General features: G+C 41.2%; 1 protein-coding gene across 16 annotated transcripts in view; it reads right to left on the reverse strand.

The window, feature by feature from the left end:
• Positions 1-2,863: 2,863 nt before the first annotated feature.
• Positions 2,864-22,906, reverse strand: part of KCNMA1 (potassium calcium-activated channel subfamily M alpha 1) — a 720,350-nt gene continuing 700,307 nt past the window's right edge. For 7 of the 16 annotated variants that reach the window (XM_053922055.2, XM_024561266.4, XM_045196201.3 and 4 more), the window contains 2 exons: positions 21,446-21,564; positions 17,235-19,876 (listed from right to left, as the gene is read on the reverse strand). In XM_053922055.2, coding sequence (XP_053778030.1) covers positions 19,627-19,876; positions 21,446-21,564 — 369 coding nt within the window. In that variant the 3' untranslated portion in view covers positions 17,235-19,626. Of the gene's footprint in view, positions 10,351-17,234; positions 19,877-21,445; positions 21,565-22,906 lie in introns of those variants that run through there. The other 9 variants (XM_024561262.4, XM_071221238.1, XM_024561261.4 and 6 more) reach the window with 4 other exon arrangements.

Here is a 22,906-nt window from a genome sequence, read left to right on the forward strand (position 1 = left end):
GTGAAGAGAAGTACCTTAAGCACTTTTTCTGATGATAATTATACATGTTTAATCTACATGAACTTAAACAGAAATGTATAAATTGAAAAGCACAAGCCCTTCATATGTTTCTTAATTTTTCCCCTCTGCCTCCTACTTTAACTTGGCAATCACCATTTATGGCTTGATCGTATTTCCTTCCAAGTTTTAATAAATAAATAAATACACTTAATCACTTAACAGAAATAGAATCCTACTATGCACTATATTTTCTACCTGTGTGCAGTATAACCCGGGAGTCAGAAAACTTTCTCTGAATGGTAAGACAGTAAATATTTTAGGCTTTACCTGTCATATAGTCTCTGTTGTAATTACTCATTTCTGCTATTACAGCATGAAATCAGCTATAGATGATACATAATGAATGAGCATAGCTGTGTTCCAACAAAACTTTACTTACAAAACAGGCAGCAGGCCACATATGGCCTATGAGACATAGTGTGTCAACCCCTGATATACGTAAATCTACCTCATCCATTTTCCTGGGTGCCTAGTACTCCATTGAGTGGATGCATACGTTCACTTAACTCACCCCCCATTGGTAGATATCTCCAATCATTTCCTTTAGAAGCCCTCTTCATCTGACGTTACCTACCAGTTAGCTGCTGAGCTGACGTTCTCTCTGTATCCCTCTGTGGACGTGCTCACTGCTTTCCATGGTGCACTGACTTTTAACACCCTGTAGACTGATCCTGACTCCACCTACCTCCTTGTGCTTTCACCACTTGAGGGTACCAGCCATCCCAAGCTTGTTCAAACATTTGTACTTGTTATTATAACATGCAAGTTAATTAAATAGAAATGGAAGTGCAAGAGATTTTGATTCTACAAAAACAATGTTGATTATTTTTGCAAAGACCAGATTAAAATAAATTGCCTTTTTAAAAATCTGTCAAATTAGGTATGGGTGAGGTAATTATACTAGAGTGAAACCAAAGGGCCTTGGGTGGACAGTGGGTGTGCCCCCACATGAGCTCTTTGGACAGAGCAGTCTGGGCTGCAAGCATGGGTTGGGGCGCAGACACCGCCCTGCTTCCTCCACAAGTTTCAGAGGCTGCACTGGACAGGGAAACTGCTTTCAGCTCCAGGACACCCCAGGCTCGCACCTTGCCCAGCCATTGTTTCCAGGTCTTTGTGTCTTTCCAGATACTTTGCATACCTAATGTTTAGCTTGTGTTTTCAGACTCTGTTTCTTCTCTCAAATGCCTGGCCCATTACCATTTAAAATAATGGTAAGCCCATATTTACATGTTGATGTTGTTCATTTCCTTTGCACACTGTCTATTCTGTTTCCCCCAGTTTTTCTCCCAGGCAGAATCTATCTTATCTGACATTGCAAAGCAGTTAACATTGATTCTGGTGAATGGTCTGCTTTGATTTTTGCTACAGGGAGATTTTAGCACAAATTCCCATATATTGTTTTCTCAACAAATAGAAAAATATGTTCCACACTCATTGTGCTGCAGATGCCGAGCCTGCTATTTTGTAACTCACTGTCTCATCTCTTTTATTTGCTTTCTCTGTCACTGTCGATCTTTGGCTAATACTTCATCCTTTATGCAGACTCCTTCCTTGGAGCTGAATTTGGCAGTGGAGTTTGCCTAACTAATGGGGACCATATGCTCTGCAATTACATTCCCCAACAACATTCAGATTTGTTAGCAAATATTGGAGAAGGCAAGTTGAGAGACTGGAGTGCAAGGACTGTAAGGAACTGGCACATTCTGACAGGTAAACCTAATTTTGCTGATCCCTCTTCTGGTTTGGGCTTGTATTGGCTTAGGCGAAACACGGGCTTGTTTTTAAAAGTATCAATCAATTGGTAGATTGTTCTTCAAATGACTAAGTGTCTCTTAATATGTTCCCAAATGCGCACCATACTTAACCCATAGATCAGTTTTTAATACATGACAATAACCTGTTTATTTGTTGGCTGCACTCCTCCCCAGATTGGAGACAGGGATCATGGTGTTACTCACTGTTGTGTTCCCAGATCCTGGTAGGTGAATGTCAATGTAATAGCTATTCAGTAAACACTTGGCTGATGAACCAATGAGAATCTCTAGAATACATTAATGTCGCTACATTATATACATTACATACATACACTTGGAAGGCTTTTCTCCTTTCCTCCACAATAGACCAGCCTTAACCTTGGGAGTCCAGCCTCCCTGAAAGAGTTCAAATTCACAGGATCCTGATTAAGATCTAAATTATGTCCCTGAAATGGCAACAGTAATTTTGAAGAGTTTTTTTTGTTTTGTTTTGTTTTGTTTGCCTTGAGATGTAGTTTGTCTATAACTCTGATGAGTGTGGGACATGATGAGTCAAACCTTTAGCAGGTTGTCCTGGGTTTTGATAAGCTAAACACACGGGAGAGGAATGTTGCTTCACTCTGCTGATGTAGAGAATGGGTAACTAGATTGGAAGCAGGTGGCTGAGGAGAGAAAGGTTCTAGCTTTTTAAGAGCCTAGCTGAAGGCTGCCCATTTCTTCAGAGGCCTGCATGCTGGATTCTCAAGCATTGCATGTAATGACACATGGCTCTTCCTTTCCCCCACTGACCACTGCGGTCTTGGGCTGGCATCCACTGACAGTGTTCTTGGAGAGGCAGGGATCTACTTGTAACCAAAGCTAGAAAGGCAAGCCCATGGATCCTGTCAGTCCATACCTTTGCCTTCATCAGAGAAAGCAAAGAAGCCTGCCAGGAATTCAGGGATTTTGCCATTTTCAGCCCCACCCCCATTACCCCATGGCCATGTGGGTGCTGACAGAGACATGAGACACACTCATTTTAGAACACAAATACATAAATTTTTAATCTGCGAAAAATACAAAATGAAACCATGTACAAGTTATGTACAAACCCTTTTTACAAGACAAGAGAGTTATCACTGGTTGTTACAGATGACAGAGTTGGGTAGATCATTTCAGAGCACCAGCATGTGTTCTCTCTAGTTCCTGTTCAGTCACAGTCACTATGTTATAATCATAATCATAATGCCAACAATCAAGAGTTGAAAACACAGATGAATAAGCCACACTCTTCTTCCTTCATGAACATGTAGGCTGACCTCTGTGTAAGTGTATTTTTTTCTTTGTCCCCTGAAGAAATGTGGAGTGCAGGTGTTGGTATTAAGTGGGGGGAAGTTTCTTTACAGCATCTGGGTGGTGGGAAGTGGGCCAGAAGTTTTAGGCAGGAAGTGATTGTGCCACCTAGGAATGGAACAGTTTAAATTAGGATTTCCAAGCCAATCTTGGTTTACGTTTGAAATGATTCACTTCTGGTCAAACATGTCTCAGGCTCTGCTCAGTGGAAGGAGGAGAAGGGGAGCAGGCCTGTCTGGGGTGGGCAGTGTGGAAGTGGGGGTCTATCCACCCTGCTGGCTGCCTTCTCAAATGGATCCTGAATCCCATGTGAAGAAAACTCTGGTTTTCTCGGGCAAGCATGTGTCATTTCCATGTCTACATGTCAGATTCTGAGTGGCAGGCCTGGCACTGCTTCCCAACACAGGTACATCGGACAGCTTTGCTGTCACTTTGTCCCTGTTGTTCTGATAAGCAATGTGGAGAAGAAATATAGAAATCCTCAAGGGGATAAACAGACCAAATGAAACTTTTTAAAATCTAAAATCTACCTAGAAATTAAGCTCAGTTTTCACCACGCCAGAAAAAACCTCTCCCCATGCTGCCTGTCAAGAAAAGCCACCAAAGCAAAATGACCATAGCATTTAAGAAGCCTGAAACCAAAGCTCAGGTGGGTGTGCCTGAGTTGGGGGGCTGAGAAACAATGGAGTGAGATGCACAGGGAAGTGAAAGAAGAGGCCCTCTCTCCTGAAAGAAGGGGACCTAGGAGAGTTCTCCAACCTCCATTGCCCGCAGTGTCCTAAGTAACACATGCTGGCTGACAACTGCCTACTCTGAGCTAGGCCTCTTGACACATAAACACATTTCCTGGCCTAACCAAGTGAGTCCTCTTACTTCTGAGTCATGATCTCTAATACCTTTCAACTCCAACCTCATAGATAAGCCACCCTTTCTATCTTAAAGTCACCCTCTCATGTTGTTTTCCATTTTCCTGATTCTGGAGTACCCTAGGTCCTCTATGACAAGAGTGTCTACTTATCCTACTCCTTTTAGCTCCTAAAAATATGGACATAACCCCCTAACAGTCTTCTGACAGCTGGTTTTTCATGCCTGCATTTCCTCCCTTGGAGAATTCAGCCATGCTCCCCACTTTACAAGTACTACTGTGGGCCTGGTTTGCAAATCCACAAGGTCTGCTGTAACCCTCTCTTCCACACTACTTTTCTCACTCCTTGTGCCTATGAGGCCTTCTCTTACTTATAGCTCTCAGCTTCTTGCACTCTGGGTGAATTCAATACATTTCTTAGCTGCCTATACTTGCTGGCTCCCCTTCCTGTCTTCTTTTCTATCCCTCCACATGTTTCTTCCCTTGAGGTCAAAATTCAGTGTTCCTTTCACAAAGAACCTTCAGAATTATAGTCATTGTCCCAACTCCCAGCCCACACACCAGCTTCTACAACTCCAACCAAGCTGCTACAGTTATCACAATCCATAGCACATATTGGAGGAAGACAGGAGCTTCAGAATGCCAAGTGTTGACTTGGAGTGTGCATCCCTGAGAACTCATTGCTACTGAGAAAACGTTCATCTTTGTGCACACTCTCACAATGACTTCCAGGAGAAACTGGTATCTCAAAACTTTCAACCTGAAAAATGCACAGGCATTGGTATTCATCACTCTGTTGAAAACTTTTAGTGGCTTTCCATGACTTTTTAAATCAAGTCTCAACCTCTTAGCTTGGCCCTTAAAACTATTTACTTTCTAGCCTCTTCCAGAAAGTCTCATCTTAGTTCTCCTCAGCTCTCCTATGTAACCTCATCCCCGTAGACAAAATGGTCTACGTCTTGAAATCACATTCTTACCAATGAGCTATGGCCCATTAAACCCCCTCTCCCTGGAAAACCCTCACACTCCACATTTCTCCAGTCACTTATTGCCTGTTGAAATACCTCCAAAACCCATCAAGCATTATGTTCCTCTGTATTTTCCCCAACCCATAGAGGTCAATGCAACCTCTCCCTCATTTCAACCCAAAGCACTAACTCCTGCCATGACACTCATGCTCCTGGCTGATGGTGCTTTAAAATGCTGTTTATATCCTTTTGTTTTTGTTCTTTCTTCCCAGCTCCTTGACAAGTGTCCTGAATTTAGCCTATCTTTAGAAACAGAAGTCTCAGGCCCCCTTTCTTGCTAAAGAAAACAAGTCACAAAAAGGAAGGTCTGGTACAGATAGTCTAACTTAAAATTGCTTCCTAGCCTAACCATGCGAGGCCGAGGCCGTGGTATTGTGGACCCTTCCACTGTTGTGGGGGCCTTCTGCATCAGGCACACATGCTGCTTTCTCTCTGTGGGTGTTCCCAGCAAACTTACAGGAGGAATGGCAAGTTAGGCTCTGTAGTTCCTAGAGTATTTGAATTGTTGTATGGCAATTTTGAAAATATGAACAACTGTTATTGCTTGGGCAACAATCAATCAAAATAGACTTCACTTAAACACCAATTTGGTCACAGTAGCACAAACTGGCTGGAAGTCATTTCTAATTACTATTGTCTCATAAATAAATCCAAAGGACCACCTCACCTCCTCAAATAAACATGGAATTTAAATTTTAAATCATCTATTCCCTTCAGGAACATGGGATGAGGAGAGGAAGGGCAGAAAGGTGATTAACCTGGTAAGTCGTAAGTGAATTCTCAGTTCCTTTTGTTTTTAAAAGACAGTAAGTCCTGAAAACCCTTCTCCCCACTATCCCTTCCCCCCACCCCACTCTGGCATAGAGAGGTGGGGAGAAAATGCAGATAACTGTAATTGAACAACAATAAAATAATTGAAAAATTGAAAAAAAAGAAAAATGTTTTTGCTTTTTGAGAAAAAAGTGAAAAATAAAAGAGTAATGACCCCCCCCCCAAAAAAGACGATAAGTCAGGCTCTAACTAGTGAAGGCCTTTTCGTGGACCATGGTAATTGGTGATTTTACCACCACTCCAAAGGCAGCAAATAGGAACAGAATAGAAATAAGCAGACTACAGAGACAGAATAGAAAGTAGACAGATTCTGCACTGGAACGCTATGGCCAAGTTGAATGGATTTTCTTAGTCTCCTGTGAATAAGGAGGCTCACATCCCGGTCAATTGGTTTGATATTCTTTTTTCCTCTCTCTTTCTACATCTCTTCCTCTTTTTATACCTTCCTCCCTTGCTTCTTTTACTGAGGTTCTCTTCAACAATGGAAAATGATAGATCAAAACTAGACTTATGAATGTAAGTAGCAAAGAGATAGTGTACAACTGAAAGAAAAAATCAAATAAACAGAGAATATGGAATAAAGTAAGATATAAGACTGATTACTTCTTAAAGCCCAGATGTACATGCAGAAATAAAAATGATGAAAACTTTAGGAATCTAGTATTCATAAGCCTCAAACTACATGATGGAAATTGGAGATATGGGTTAGAGGTGAAAGGATTGACCAAAACTGAATGTTGAACCAAGAAAAAGGGCAGGCAGGAATGAGATTGCAAAGAAAACCCCAGAAACACACAGAAAAATCTAATCAGTGTGGTTCAGGAGAATATGAATTTTGAAATTTGTGTTTTGAACCTAATGAGATTCCAAACTGTAAAGCAGAAAAATGAAACTAACTGCTTTGTGTCCGGAGGAGAAAATGCACATGGCCCTTTGGAGTACTGCCTGAGTGGAACAGCTAGGAGGACCATCAGTCTAGCACAGGACAAGATTGCCTCCAAGGGCCAGTTCCCATGCTGCCACTCTTAACTTAGACCACGCCCTCTCAGATCTTAAAGGGATCTTAGAGTCTTCTAGATGAATCCCTCTCATTTACAAAGAGGTCACTGGGACTCAGAAAGCTTAAAGGACATTTTCAAAATGTATAGCTAGTTATTTGCAGATGTAGTTCTAGAACCTTCAATGAAACCATTACTAGGACAGTGGGACTCTCACCTTTTCACATGAAAATATCCCCAATTTTCTTAAGTGTTTTCACTTCCCCCCTTCCCAATCCTAAACAAACAGATTGAATTCTCACTTTATTTAAAGCCTTCAACTACATTTTGTACAAAAGCTGTCCCAACCTATCAAGGGAAAGAGTTTCTGGGTGTTCCCCAACATGTCTTATGTACAATCACTTTTGTTTATGGTGTTTTATATTGGTTCAAGGTGATATTTTAAACTATAAAATTTCTCAGGTGAAAGTAAAAATATAAAAAAAAGATGGTGACAGTGATGATGCCTTTATAAGTAGGTGCTTTCTGTTTTTTAAATACCTGTTGTCTTTGATTCCCAATGCACCCAAGAAAATTTAGTTTGGGAAAATGGCTTTCTGAACCCCAAACTGGGATAGGAGAGCAGGGCCTTAGAACACTGTACCAAAGATGGCTGTCACTGGTCTATACTGAGTTTTACCAGAATGATGAGTTTGTGGTGGTGGGGTGAGCACTTCCTCAAGGCCACAGAGCTCAACAAACCGAAGCAAACCAGGAAGCCCTGGCATTCCATTGAGCCCTTCAGTGATTTTACAATCTTGTTTCTCTTTTCATTTCACTTTCAACCTACCAGGAAGCATCTTTCGCCAAAGGAGCCACCAACCAATCATTTTTGCACACTTCCTTAAAAGCATGTCTGATTTTATTTTCTGGCCCAGAAGAATTCATTATTACAAAGGTAAAAGAGCATGAGCTTCCTGTTCAGCTTAGAAGAAAATAGATTCCCACTAATTACTTTTTGGTGGGTGGGGGGAATACCTTTGTTGTAGAGAACCATCTCAGCCATATTTTTTTGAAGTTCAGATTCAGATCTCTAGCATTGATGAGCCTGGAGTTTACACGTCTGTTTCCAGACTGGCTTGGTGTGGAGAGAGGGGGGAGAGAGGGGAGCGGGCATGGGACTCTGTGGCCTAAGTCCTTCTGAGATCATTTAGGTGGCCACCATCACCTGCCAGAGGAGACCGAATAGTTAGGACAAATTCAGAAATGGTTGTAGGAACAAGGGTGAAGAAGAGTCCCCCAGGGTTCATGAAGGAAAGAAGAGTGTGGGTTGATATGAATGTGCTAAGGTGACCCCAGTGCAAAATCATCATGTAAAAGAAGGTCTGGCTTTCAGGAAAGGTGTAAAATCCTAGCAAGAGATTCACCCCACAAACCAACATTACTTCTGTTGGAAACCAGGAAATGTTTATAAGCCTGAATATAAACTGCTGACATCATTTTAGTCTGCTGAGTAGGCTAGCAATTGGTTATAAGTAGTTTTTAAACAATCCAATTGGACGTACATTATAATCACAATACTTTTATAGAACTAATTCTACAGAATGTGACGACACAGTCTGACAAGTCACTTCAGGATGGCACCTACACGGTGGAAGCACGACTATGCTGGCTCCACAGGGACGGAGGTGGAAGCGCATTTCGCCTATGCTGTAATTGGAGCACTTAGTGGACACGTGTTTTCTTGTGACTCCATTGCTCACCTCTGATCTGATGTGCGCGAACACACTAGGTACCACAGGGTCATGGTCTAAAGAATTAATGGAATAGATATTATGGGACTTCCGGGGATATTTTGGTAAGTTTGGTTTCTTCAAGTATCCACCACTCATATTTTTAAGAAAATAAAAATCACTGTCACATCCATGCTTCTCCAGAGACCCTGATAGTTGTATCAAATATTGATAGTTTTGAAGTTAGAAGACTTGCTGACTCATTTGGAACCTAACAGGTGCTGGGACGACTATACACTGAGCATGCAAGTGGCAGCATAGCTGTGAGACGTGGTAATTGTGTCTGGTGGCTAGACAAATCTTTTGACCACAGTTTGAAGTGGCTGATACATTGGATTTCACTGCTGGTAATTTTCCAAGGCCTTTACTAATTGTTTGTTTTAAGTGCATTTGTTGCTTTCTTTTTGTTATTATTTTTTATATTGTTGTAGCAAGTTTGTGGGTTTTGTCCCAGTGACTAAAGGAAAGGCTGAAAAGCTAAAATCTGGGCAAAAATTGTGTCCTTGATTATAGAAATTTTTTGGCTTTTAAACAAAAATTCAGTGAAAAGAATGAATGTATTATCATATCTTATTGTGAAGCAAAACTATTCATTATTGTTTATTATAAACTTTCAGGCTAAAATCTCTGAGACTTGGGGAGTGGGGAAAGCCCACCAGACCCTTTCATAGTTGAAATACTTGCATGGGAAGTTTGGAGATATGAAATGAGAAGCACAAAAGCATGTGGGAGTTCCCACCACTAGAACAATAGACAGAGCAATGCCTCCTGTGCATCTGGTCCTCAATTCCCACATTCCCAGGCGTGCTCACAACTCTCCTGGTATTGTTAGTTGGCTGGGTAAACCTGATCTGGCAATTGTAGAAAAGCTGCAGAAGGTCTCCCCTTTAAGTATATGAACAAAGGGATAAGAAATACAGAATGAAAACTAAAACTACAAAAATATGACTTTCGACTGTGAAAATAAATGTTTCCATTTATTAAGAGCTGGTGTCAGTGCAGCCAAAATACACACCCATCCAAGAAATTCACCTGCCCCCGTTTGTCTTCTTTTTTGAATGTACTAAAATACGTTTACATCTTTAAACCACTTAAAATTTTTTTCTGATTATCCATTTCCTTTCATTACAATTAATTGTGGTGGTGACCATCATTCTCCTCAAAGAAAAAAAGAAAGAAGAGAAAGACGTATTAAGGAGTCTGGCCACATATTCATTTTGATTTTGCATTGTTTAGATATAGGGAAGATATTTGACAGTGAAAACAAAGGAAAATATATTTTCTTTCTAATAAATAAAAATAATTTAAAATGCTAGAGGCTATACATGACTATTTAAGTATGTTCATTTATAAATGAAATCATTTTCTTTTCCAAAATACATGGAAGCAATATTCAAGGCAGACAAAGAGAAAGATCTGTCTACTTTATTTTTCTTGTCAATCTCGCTTAGCCTAACGTTTCCACCAGTGATTCAGCATGTAAGAGGAAGAAAAGTCACATCACCATTTATGAAGTTTGTCAGGCTTTAAAAAAATAGTTCTGGTCTCCTGGGAGTCAACATTCATCTTCAACTTCTCTGATTGGTGGAATCAAGCTGCTTGTGGATTTATATTGGTTGATCTGGTTAGCCATGTGGGTACTCATGGGCTTGATTTGAATGTTTCTGGGATAGGCATTATCCGGTTCATCTGTAAACCATTTCTTTTCTGCTAAAGGGCAAAATGGATAGAGAACAAGAAGGAGAAATGAGAAGCTTAATTAGTCTTGGAGTAAAGCCTTTGGAAAGTTCATTGAAAAATGCAAAAAGGTAATAGACAGAAGCTGACAGTGAGTCATTGCTAAGAGAGACAGTGCAATGTAGGGAGAACCCCAGAAACATACCTCTGTTGCCATAGCAAGTGATGACCAATGGGCCATTAGGACTTGAGGCACCATGAGTGAACCTCAGAGGCTAAAGAGGGGTTGGAAAACAGACTCTGGCAATGTTCTCTGGTGTTCCTTTAGTGGCCTAAAAAGCTTTGGTGGGAAGGAGATGCTAAATATAATCAAATACTAGGTATAGACATTGTACCTGAGGAAAGATTTGCATATCCACTGATTTGGGTGGAATGTAAATGGAATCATCTCTGCCGCAGAGTGAACACTCTAGAATCTTATGCAGGGTCCCCTCCCAGCCTTCACTTAGCTTTGCTTGTAAAAACCATAGTTCAAGTTATATCTCAACCATTTCAATCTGCTAGTTCATTTGCAAGCCAGTTTTGAGGGTCTTAAAGAAAACTCACAAATTTTGCAGGCCAATGAGATTAAGAACCAGAACAGCAACCAATGTTTTCAGAGGATTTTGAGATGACTTTTAATTCAAGAAAGAAAACTGTGTTAGTATAAGGTTCTAAAAAGAATACCTAGTGGCACTATCTTAACTGACTATAATACAATAACCCAAGCTGTTAACAAGGGAGCTCCACGAAGTCTTGGCATTTCATTTCCACCCTAAATGCAGAGATGGCTGAGGAAGAGTGACGAGTCAGAGCATTTGGGGGCCATGGTGAGAGTGCAAACGGTCTAGCATCCTCTCAGCAGTTCAGTGTTATGCTGTAAGACTTAGCCCTCATCCCCACCTCTTTCTAGGATTGAAATTTTTCTGGAAAATAGGCCATGTATATAGATATGAAGAGATTGGGCGAATAGGACATTCTAAGTTGCGAATCATATGCCTCATTTAGTGGCTTGGAAAAAGAAAAGAAAAAAGGAAAAGCTTTCAAGCACACCCACTGCTATAGAGACCATGACCTCTAGAGCCATCTTTCTGCCCACCAAAACAATTCATGCCTGCCTTGTCAGTGGCCCTGGACTCACATGTTAACAAAAAGTGCTCACTTGGCATGACAGAAAAGAGTGGTGTGTGTCCCCATTTGCCTGGTGATTTATAAATTCAGCATCTATGCTTAGCTCATGACCACTCGGCTTCTTTCTCCTGGGTCTATACTTTCTCTCACTGTGTCTAGTACCCTGAGCACTCAATGTGAAAGCTCTGTCACTGGAGCTGGGGTGCGCCTTGGTGAAAGCTTACTCACTATCCTTTGTTCAGCAGCTCGGTTTACCCCCAGAAAACTTCCTGCCTCCTGGATTATTCTCCACCCCCCCACCCTCTCTGCTGCTCTGACTCTCTCACCTATTATAATTAAGTTCACTTTGATTTGAACAGATTGGACGATAGGAATTCATAATGCTACATCCTCACAGTGAAGCTAACTGATTAAGTGCTTTAAATTATTCCCCCTGACAGAATGATAAAGTTACAATCTGTTCTGAGATGATCTACAGCTTGCCAGACTCCTACAGCTTCTTTCTACATTCATTTATCTTTTTGTCAAGCAGAGTTTTTTTTTTTTTTCTCCCAAGCTTCAATTCCATAGATCTTTTAAAGTCATCAGCACATCTGAATTATTAATGAGGCTTTAGAGGCAAGGTTCCTGATGGGCTGGTTAAAAAAGGTTGTATAGAAACTGGGGACTGTGTACACATCAAAATAATTTCAGCTCCATTTAAAAAACCATTTAGTTCAAGTGTGACATAGATGAACCATTATGCATTTGTGGAAACCAATTTTTTGTGATCTACGATTAAGCTAACCTTTCAGAGAGGAGTAAAGTGTGATGGTTATCATGTTTTAAAAGCATTGCCAGGCCGCTGAAACAATTTCAAACTATGACTTTTTTCAATGGTTTATATGTAAAAATGAGTTTTAGAAGTGCTGAACCTGGCACCTGTGTTGTTTGCCTGAGCTGCCCTTGGTTTTGGCCATGGCATCCTTCGGACGGATTTTGCAAAGGGATTTAGTGCTAGGTTGGACATGCCAGGTTGGGAGGGAGAGTGAACTCTGTTTACAAAAATGTGCAGGTCTTTTGGGTGAAAGACCTCAGACAGTGGCAATTTGCTGAAATTTTTACAACTGCTGCTGACAATAATTGTTCAGGAGTTAGTCTTTACAGTTCAATTCAAAGTTGGCATTTTGACCTTTCATGGCAGAGGCAATATCAATTTCCTTCTGCTGTCTGTAAGAAAGAGAGAATTATTTCCCCATGTAAGCTTCTTTCTCTCTCCTTTTAAGTTTCTTGTCATAAAAAATTCTAAGTAGGGGAGCCCCTGTGTTTTGGCCACTCAGCCTCCACACAAGAAGGAGTGGGGTTAAAGCACATCCTGGCGATGAGCCAAGGTTTTCATTATGCCCGAGAGACAGGCTTTCTAATGTGAGGGGCTCGTGAGATATAAGCACATGTGTTGTTGGACACTTGGTTAGATAGAATGTTGAGGAAGTGGACATGTACTAATGCTCTGAGCACTGTACTAAAATGTCTGGGGACAAAGGCATTTTGTGAAGAGATTCTCCCAAAGGGCTTCACAGGAACACACACTTAATGATCACCAGTCATTCTGCTTCAATGGAGAGTGTTTCAGGTGTGACAATGACACGTGGTTTACCAAATCTTGCCTTCCAAAAAAAAACTGTGCCAATGGGTGCCTCCAAAATCGGCCATAAGGAAGGGTGCTCACAGAAGCAATTCCAATGAGTGCTGAAGTAGGAGTCTAGGATAAATTCAAATCCCTGACTGTATCTCCTCTCCTTGCCTCGTCCCACAAGCCAGAAAGATTTCTGGGAACTTTATTGCATCCCTAAGATGAGAAGAACAATAGGTCAGATTGTGAGGTCCTTCTCGCTGACAGAGAAAAAGAGCCCCATTTGCTCATAAGCTTCTTAAGGATGAGATGCGTATGATGTCATTACTGTGAGTATAGGGAGTAGCACTGCATAATCTGTGGCAAGTGGGTTAGGAGAACAAGACAAAACCTGGAATATAACTGTGGAGAGGTGCTGGCAAAAGAATTGACACTGCTGTTGGCAGATACCACCTATCAAGACATGCCACGATGTATCCAGCATGGACAAGCAATGAGGTGTAGGCCAAGGAGATGTCATAGGGCAATGGATTAAGCTCAAATGAATGTGGCTCTCTCACATACTAGTTGCATGGCTCTGAGAAACTCCTTATGAAATGTATCTTAGCTTTAGTTTCTCTTCTATAAAATGGGGTTAATGATAGGATTTTCCTGATGGAGTTTGGATAAAAGGGGCTGGATTCCACGAATCACTTACCACAGGTCCAGTTACATGGTAAGTCAATGTGAGCTGTGAAGACTATTAGTAATTATTAGTAATAGCAGCAAGCAAGCACTATACCATGAAGGCAAAATTATCATAGACTTCAGTTTTAAATTCCACTCTGCTCCTTCCTGGCTAGGTGACTTTGAACAAATCTATTCCTCAGATTCTGCATGTTTCACACCAAGATTCCAACAGCATCTATATCTGAGGTTGTCTCAAGGATTGAATGAGTTAATATAAGGAAAGTGCTTAGAAGAGTGTCTGGCCCATGGTAGTCACTAAGGTGTTAGCTTTGAGTATAAGGTCAGCACATAAGGATGGTTAGGATCTTTCAGTATAATTGCAAAAGAGCTGGGAGGAAGAACTAAGGTTCATTAATTGAGGGGGCAGTGATTACCTGAAGAATGCGGACTGTGGCAGTAGAGACAACAGAGGAAGATTTAGTGGGGTAGTCTTCACTTGGAAGGTGAGGAGTGACCTGGTGTTCTGTCTGAGGAGGTCAGGGCTGCTACCCTCCTGTGGTACCTGTGTCTTTGAAATATCGGCTTTTGCTCCACAGACACCCTACTCCACCTGCAAATCATCTCCATCTTTCACTGTTACCGTCATCACTGAGATAGAAGGGTCCAAAGTAAGGGTCAGCATTCCCTCCAGCCACATGCAATCCCAGAATATTAAGCGATGGTGGGAAAGGTCCCAGATCTGGGCCGACATAACGGCTGGAGACCCAGAAGCAGAGAAACAGACTGCATTGTGAAAATTGAGTCTCTTTGTTGGCTCTGTGGGTTGTCAGTGCTGTGGGATTTAGCCTTTTCACATAACTACTCCCCAGAGGAGAATGCATTAAGGGGGAGACGATGGACCAGCAAAGACATTTGGAATAATTGGCCCTCTTCTCGCTGTACCACAAGCTGAGGTTTAGAGAGAAAGGGATTGAAAGGAAAAGATTCCATCTGGATAGAGAAAAGAGTTGAGGACAGTAACAGCTAACGAGGAGCTCAGCCTTCAGAAGGGAATGCTGTGTGGTTTCCCATCTCACACTTCTGGCGGCAGCCTGGCATTTATCTTCTGCCCTGCAGACCCCTGGGCTCCCAGTGAACCCCCACGCATACTGCCTTCTTTCCTCTCCATGGGCAAATTGTGGCTATTTTGTAGAAATGAGAGTCATTTGTACCAGAATGAGAGCAGTTTTTGTTTATGAAAACTATCTCACTTCTTTGCAATTGTCCACTATGACTGCATTTGCCTCCTTTAATGGACAGTCTAATGCTGCCATTCACTGGGCAGAGCCAACTGCTCCTTCCTGACCCTCAACATCTGGAGGGCAGCATTTGCACACTTCCCTTTCAGGTGACAGGTGGCAGGTGGCAGAGATAATCCCTATCACTTCCCTCTGCAATGAATGTGCAACCTCCTGTTGGGAGACAGGCAACCAGGCTAGTGACAGGTGCCCACAGCTACTTCTTTCTCATGTTATGACAAAGCAGGGATGGGCTGAAAGAAGCTGACTGAGACATTGATTTTGCCCTGTCTTGAGTTCCACAGGCCCTGAAGTTTCTGTACTCTCCTCTTTCTCCTTCAGGAGCCTGTTGCTATAGGAACCTGGCAGGTTGATTTAATTGTCTCTATTGGGATGAAAACACCTTTAGGCTTTTCCCATGCTGAAGAAGAGCCAGTCAAAAGGTTTTTCTGGTCACCTGGGATCTTGACAACACTGGCAGAAGGCACAGTCAGTCTCTCTGCTCACTGAGCTGCAGGACTGCTTTTCCCCTTTCTCAGAAGCTGTGGACCCAGCTCGAGACAGTGCCAACAGAACAGCAGCATCGTGAAACACCTACAGGCATTTGTTGTTTTTTTCGTAAAGATAAGCCAAGGATGTAGAGATAATTTATAAAATGATGAAAGATATAAAAATATTTAAGGTTGATTTATTTCAAAGTATGTATTGAGCACCTATTGTGAGTAAAGTTCTGGGTCACAACCTTTAGTATTTATAACATAATTTGAAACTTTTCCCAACTGTGGGATAAATCTAAATATATGTACAGGGGTCCAGCTTTCTCTTTAGCCATTTGAAGTGGCTTCAGGAAGGACCCTGAGTGGCAGTCATTAGGGACAATGATGATTTATTATCATCAGTGTTTGGAAGCTGAGGAAGTTCCAGCCTCCTGGTCTACTCACTTAGTTTTTAAGGTTTACCCCTTTTGAAGCTTAAAGCAAATTGGACTGAATGGCTTACAAGTTGTTTCTTTTCTAGACTGTTGCCACAAATTGAGTTTCTAGCTGTTGTTTTTAAATGCACATATGTTGTCTTCAAATAACTCTTTCAGATACCCTTACCTACTTGTTTCTTTTTTTGGTGGGGAGAGGAAAGAGTAAAGACATAAAATTAGTATGCCTCCTCCCTAGGACAACCTGAAAGAGGAATGGGAAGTTTGGCTTCACACAGAAAACAGTGGAATAGACTGTTCTATCGAGGACAGTATAATATAGTAGTTTTGGCTAATAAAATAGAAGTAATAATAATACCGTTTTCATCATTGAATATATCATTACCCAAATATAGTCAACTCTCAATCGTGTGCCCAAACTTCAGGAAAAAATCCCAACATTTCATCTCATGTCACAGTCTGGTCCCACTACATTCCCATCACAATATCATCTCATCAGAGCTACTAACAGATTGTATATAAAACGCATTTTGGATTTACTTCTCTCTATCTGCCCAATCTCTGGTTGGGATTTAAGTGTAAGAATGGCAGGTGGCAGGAGAAACCTGGGTAATAGAGACTGAATTGTTAGCCCCCAGATAACTGGGTCTGAGCTACTGAGTTGATACACAGAGCTGAAAAGTTTTAATTTGGGGGCATACTGATCAAATATAAAGGAGACCAGTGCCTCTGTTATTAATAACCCTCCTGATTTCAATAGAAAGGAGAATAAAATATCAAAAAGCAGGTTTGCTGAATGGAATAGCTGCAAATATTTTCCAGAAAAGTTTATCACCGGTGTCATCACTTGATTTAGTAGGTCTTGCCAAGATAAACACAGAGATGTGGACAGACTGATGGGGGACTGGGTTGGGGTTCTGGTAATGGGGGGAGGAGTGGAGGAAGCTGGGTATCTTGATGGGAAAATGCTTTTGAACTTGGAGCAAGGTACCAAGGTGGGCAGGGAGGCCACGTGCAGATTGAAAGGCAAGCCAGATGGAGAGAAGTTGCCCCCAAATTACCCAACCCCAAACCCCAGAACACCAAAACAAACTCTAAGGGATCTAGCAGTAGCAGCAGCACAGCCTCATTGCGCTGAGCAATTTAGAAAGTGAAGGAAGGGGGAAGGAGGGGAAATGGGGTGGGAAAAAAAGCAAAACAAAATAAAAAAAACACAAACAGAACAATATAAATAAAAACAAACAAACCAATAACAGAATAAAATTTGTAACTCCTTTTTTTTTAATTTCACAAAAGTTTTCACAAGGACAATGTTATAGAAGAAAACCCCCAGCAGTGGCTAGGTCATGCAGAACCATTAATTGTCATACCTTGGCCCATTCTATTCATCCTTGTTGCACTTTAGAGAGAGAAGTAAGCTATGTGAGTTTTACAATGCTTTTAAACTGTCATATTTCCTGTTGAGCACTTTAACTGGCACATTCTTATAGTTATAAATATTCTGAGGGTATAACTTTATAACCTCCTTTGCAAAGAATGCATGAAGAGCTCTTCATGGTCCAAAACTAGGGATATGTGTGTGTGTATACATATATATACACACACATACACATGTATACAAGTAAATGCATATGTGTGTATATATAGAGAGATATTTATATAGTTATATATAAAAAGATAGGTAGTTATACATAATATATAAATCAATATATAGGGACAAAAATAATCTGAAAAAAAACTTCTACTCATAGGGCTTTTTAATGTACATGTATACAATTATTCCCCACCCCTTCACTGGTTTGAATAATGCAGGCCATGTCTTTGGTGTGGGGGCAGAGGTTCTGACTAAGCCTCACCATTTTGTCAGTAAAAGTGCTTGTCAATTCACACAGCAAGCAAATCTTCAAAACTATCATGCTTGGTAGGGGGACAGGGGATCCAAAATCTAAACCCAAACTGTTCACCATAAAAACACCTTTTTAGAGATGGTACAGCTGTGACATTTTTCTCCTCCCCTCCACCCCTATTCTGTTGGATGGATTTTTTTTAAGTAAACATTTCAAATATACATATACCAGCTCAGGGCTGGTCCATTTATATAAGAATTTGGTTAAGGTGGAATGGGCCTATTTTTAATAACTATTATAATATCTAAAGCATGATTTGCATGCATAAAACATCTGACAATTGTATACTGAAAAAAGGATATTTTTCTACCTTTCCTCTCATGCTCACTAACTCATAAAAAGAAAGAAGGAAAACAAACAAAAAATTATACCAAAATACGTTTGGCTCACTGTTATACTCTTCTTCTCCTCCCCAATGCAAAATGACAAGGAGTGGCTCCCTCGGACTGTCCTCCACCTGCCTAAGTGAGTTGGCTGTGATAGAGGAATTGATGAGGAGGGATTCTCCCACCAGCTTTCTGCTTTGGGACCAACAGTTTAAGGTGGTAGCTGGCTTCTGTCTTTGTTGGGTCAACAATGGCTTGATCCCCCCACATTCTAATCTATTTATCATGTCAGCTCCTGAAAACAAAAAAGGATCTGCTGCTGGGTTTATCTTCCTCTCACTGCACCACGGCCCAGCCCTTGCTCCTGTCTGCCATGGGGGCCCTAGCTAATCAAACAGAGGGGAGTAAAAAGGTCCCCTGAGAATGTGTGGAAAAATACTTGCTCTTTCCTGAGCATTATTTATTCTGTACATAAGGTAAGTAATTCACCTTTTAAAAGATGTAAAAGTCCCAGGAAGGCAGTTTTTAATGACTTACATCTGATATTTATGATACATATGGCTTTTCATCCCAAATGTCAAAAGTGAAAGAAAAAAAAATAGCTATTCATATGGCAGCATAAGGAGACAGAATAACAATTTAATATGCAATCAAACCTCTTTGCACTTAAATTAAATGACTAGAATTTAATATATCCACGAATGGAATACTATTCTTTCCTCCACAGTAAGGGTAGAAATGTTTCTCTGAACTCCCAAAGGAAGCCAGCTCTGGGACTATAGCCCTTGGTTAGCAGCTAAAAAAACCCTCGGTTGTTCTCTTATAATAAGCAGGTGCTTAATCATCATCTACACAAATGGCAACAGCTTTTCAAAAGCTTTGCAATCCTGCAGCCCAGAGAGTGGAAACATTTGATATGTTTTTGTTCCTTTTTGGTTGCTTGTTTCAAATAAACATGTGTATATACTGTGTGTATATAAAAAATAAAGGAAAACAACAACAAAGTCAAAACCCAAAGCACCCTGATAATCCTGAAAAATCAGAATGAACTTTTCTTCTACATCAACTAAATTAACTAGATCAACTTGCTTTGCCTAACTGATGTGGGTCGCAAGCACTCTGCTAATCTGTGACCTCATTCCCGCAGTGAGCTCTTTATGTCTGGAGCATGCCTTTGGGTTACTTTCCCCCTAGAGTCATAAATAACTTTTGGTCCTTCTGCTTAGTTGCTGTTGTGCTCAAGGGTTTTATGGTGGTGAAATAAAAATGAAAACCACATGCACACTATCATACATATGCAAATATGTGTAAAAAAAGGGGGGACTACAGGGGAAAACGGGGAAAGTTACTGTTGGAAACACCCACTGGGGAAATGAGTGGCAGATACAGTTTCACACATGGTGGCAGTGGACACATATCAGAGCCGCTCTTCCTGCACGTACTTCTGTTTGTCTCGGGACTCCCGGGACTTGGGCCGGTTCGGACGGTTTGCTGTGGATGGGATGGAGTGAACAGAGGAGCTCTTCTTGCTGGAGGACTGGGACGAGTGGGAGGAATGGGAGAGGCTGGCCCGGGACTGACCGGCGTTGTGGTCAAACTGCATTAAGCAGAAGATCAGGTCCGTCGGCACAAGCTCAAACTCGTATGGGGGGTTGGTGATGACATACCTGGAGGGGGAGAACAAAGAGGTCACAGAATGAGGATGGCTGGGTGGAAATTTCACCGCTTTCTGAATCAAAAGGAACTTGTCTGTTTCTCAGGTCTACCAGAAGATCTGGAAGGTGGACTTATAGGTGCTGGCACAAGGCGTTAAAAATTACTTTCCAAGTTGAATGAAATCTTCTTCTGTTTAACTCAAGAGAGGAGACCAGCCATGAGCCCTGACATCCCAGATGCTGAATCAGTGCCAGGTAATGGGAAAACCGAACTATGCTGCCTATGATCTACATGACCCTTTCAATACAATGTTAAGTTCACTTCTGATCCTGAGTAGCCCAAGTGCATGCAGGAGGTTTCATGGACTGCACTGTGTTGTCTTTCATTCTAGAATGCTCTGACAATCCTACACACACATAACAGGATCTTTGTTTACCATAATCTAGCATCTTCTTAGACCTTCCTCACTCTTTACCTTTTAAAAATCAACTTCGGTGGGGATTTTACTAAATGGAAGGACATAAAACAACTCCTTGCCTATGACCTGGTCCTGCTTTAACTGTTCTCAATTTGATCAGGCTTTCTCTGATTAACAACAGGCATGACTTAAAAAAAAAAAATCAGTTTAATCTACAGCAGTGGATCTCAAAAGTGTGGTCCTTAGGACAGAGATATCAGCATCATGGGGAACTTCTTAAAAATGCAAATTCTTAAGCAACCCTACCCCAAACGTACAGAATCAGACACTTGGGCATGAGGTCCAGCAGTTTGTGTTTTAATAAGCTTTGCAGGTGACCCTCATGTTCACTAAACTTCAAGAACCCACCGGCCTATAGCAATTATTCTCAACTCTGGCTATACACTGCAATCTCTGGGCATTAAAACATTTTATTTTCATTCTAGACCAGTTAAGTCAGACTAATCAGGGTCTTTTCTAAAAGTATGCTCAGCAATTCTAATATTCAAGCAGGGCTGAGAAACACTCAACTCTATAGTATTGTTACCTGGGGTATATGTACACACACTGATTTTGATGATTCTAGGATGTACTCTTAATTTGGGGCTGCTATGAATTTATCTTGATGCATATTAGAACAATACAACCAGCCAACATAAACTGTTATTATTTATGCTTCAGGTACCAATATATAATTTTCTTAAATAAATGTATCAAAGTAAATGAGTCAATTAAAAATGTATTAAGTAAAAATATAAGCATCTAAGGTATGGATGGCAAAGGAATCATTTATCTTAAATACTACCAATATGAAATATCTCTATATTTGGTACCAACAGAATTATCCCAGTAGCTGGAGTTTGGAGGAGATGCATCTATTCAAACGTTTATAATTAAGTAATAGAACTATCCTACAAACTTGAATTCTCCCCACAATGACTTTATATCTACTATTAGTAATTAAAGAAAGAAAGCTTCCGATAACTCAGTGTTGAACTGAATGTGAGCAGAGTAATTTGCATGTTGATAGCATGTGCACAGGCCTTTGCTTTCACCGTGGGGGACAGAAGGGTCATTTATATCGCTGCACTTCAGTGGGAGAGCAGAGTGGAAACATACTCACCTCTTCGTGCACTGGCTGGGGGTGCTGAGGTGAGCATCTCTCAGCCGGTAAATTCCAAAACAAAGCATATTATATGTTTTCAGAGCTTTGCAGAACAGATCACCATAACAACCACCATCCTAGGAGACAACAAAAGAACAGAGAAACATCATTTTTATTGGCTTGGAAGTAGAGGTCCAGGGGGAAATGGGCCTTTTCACGAAGGCTTGTTTTGGTGTCTCTTGAGCTGGAGGATCTGTAAAGGACTGTGGCTGAAAAAGCAGTGTGGTTAACAGCCTACACCCAATATTTTTTGGAATCAGATAATAGCGAGGTTTCCCCCTGGTTCTCTGTAGTTTTCCATCGGTAGCAATGAGAGCTCTGAGGAGACTGCACTTCTCCCTCACTTTAAATGAAGGTGTAAAGCTTGAAGGTCTCAGATGCATGTTCAGAAGAAACTGGCTCTGCAAAATGGTGATTATGTTTAGCCCCAGCTTGGCTGTAATCACTGTGACCCAACTGTGTTGTCAAAACTGCTTGAGTGATAATTAAAATCGCTGTGAGAAGAAAAGACCCCACCAGGTACTATGGTGACAGACTCTTTCAGGTAAGAACTGTGTGAAAAGCACAATTTACAGACCTCAGAGATGGCAAGAGTGGAAGAGAAAATTTTTCCCCAGGAGCTGGAGGTCTGCAGGCTGCATAACTGGGATTCACAGTTCTAATCAGTTCATAACCACCTTCCAAGGGTCTGGAGCCTGATGTGGAATGTGAACGCAAATTCGTTCACTTGGAAATGCTGGATTCAGGTAGGTGTTATAGGAAGGGCACTGAAGAAGGATTTCACTGGGAATAAAGTGACTGTATTTGTCTATCCTGTCTTTGGGATTTCCATGCAGGCATATTAGAGAATAAAAGCAGAGACAAATCTTACCATTGATTCAAGTCTTGGTCCTTAAAATGATATATTAAGTGATAGTTAAAAGAGCCGCTAGTTTCAGAAGCTGCCTTTCACAAAAGCCCAGTCTAACATACATCCCTGCCCATAACCAAACTAAAATATGGAGCAAGTTAGTATCACAGCTTCAGAAGAAATGGAGAAAGTACCCGAGCAATACTATTGTTTGTGCAATAGGGTTATTGGATTCTAAGACTTGTGGCTCCATCCCTTGAACTAATCCCTGGAGTAGGGCTGGGAATAGGGTCAAGGGTCAAGACTGCACACTTCTGTCAAGGTGCTTGAATCAAGCTGGTGAATGGAACCCAAAGGGAGGCATTGGTCACCTCTGGGGCAGGGAGGCATGGAAGAGAGTGACTGATTCCAGACTCAGAAATTAAAAGACCTGGATCAGGAATGAGAGACATTAAAAAGATCTGCATGAGATATTATTGTGTGGCCAGTGGTAGTAGATGCATATACTTACTGGTGGTGCTTTGAAAACCACCAGTGCCTGGGTCCTACCCAGACACAAAATCTCAGAA

Source organism: Desmodus rotundus, chromosome 4, assembly GCF_022682495.2.
Source record: "Desmodus rotundus isolate HL8 chromosome 4, HLdesRot8A.1, whole genome shotgun sequence".
NCBI classification, from domain to species: Eukaryota; Metazoa; Chordata; class Mammalia; order Chiroptera; family Phyllostomidae; genus Desmodus; species Desmodus rotundus.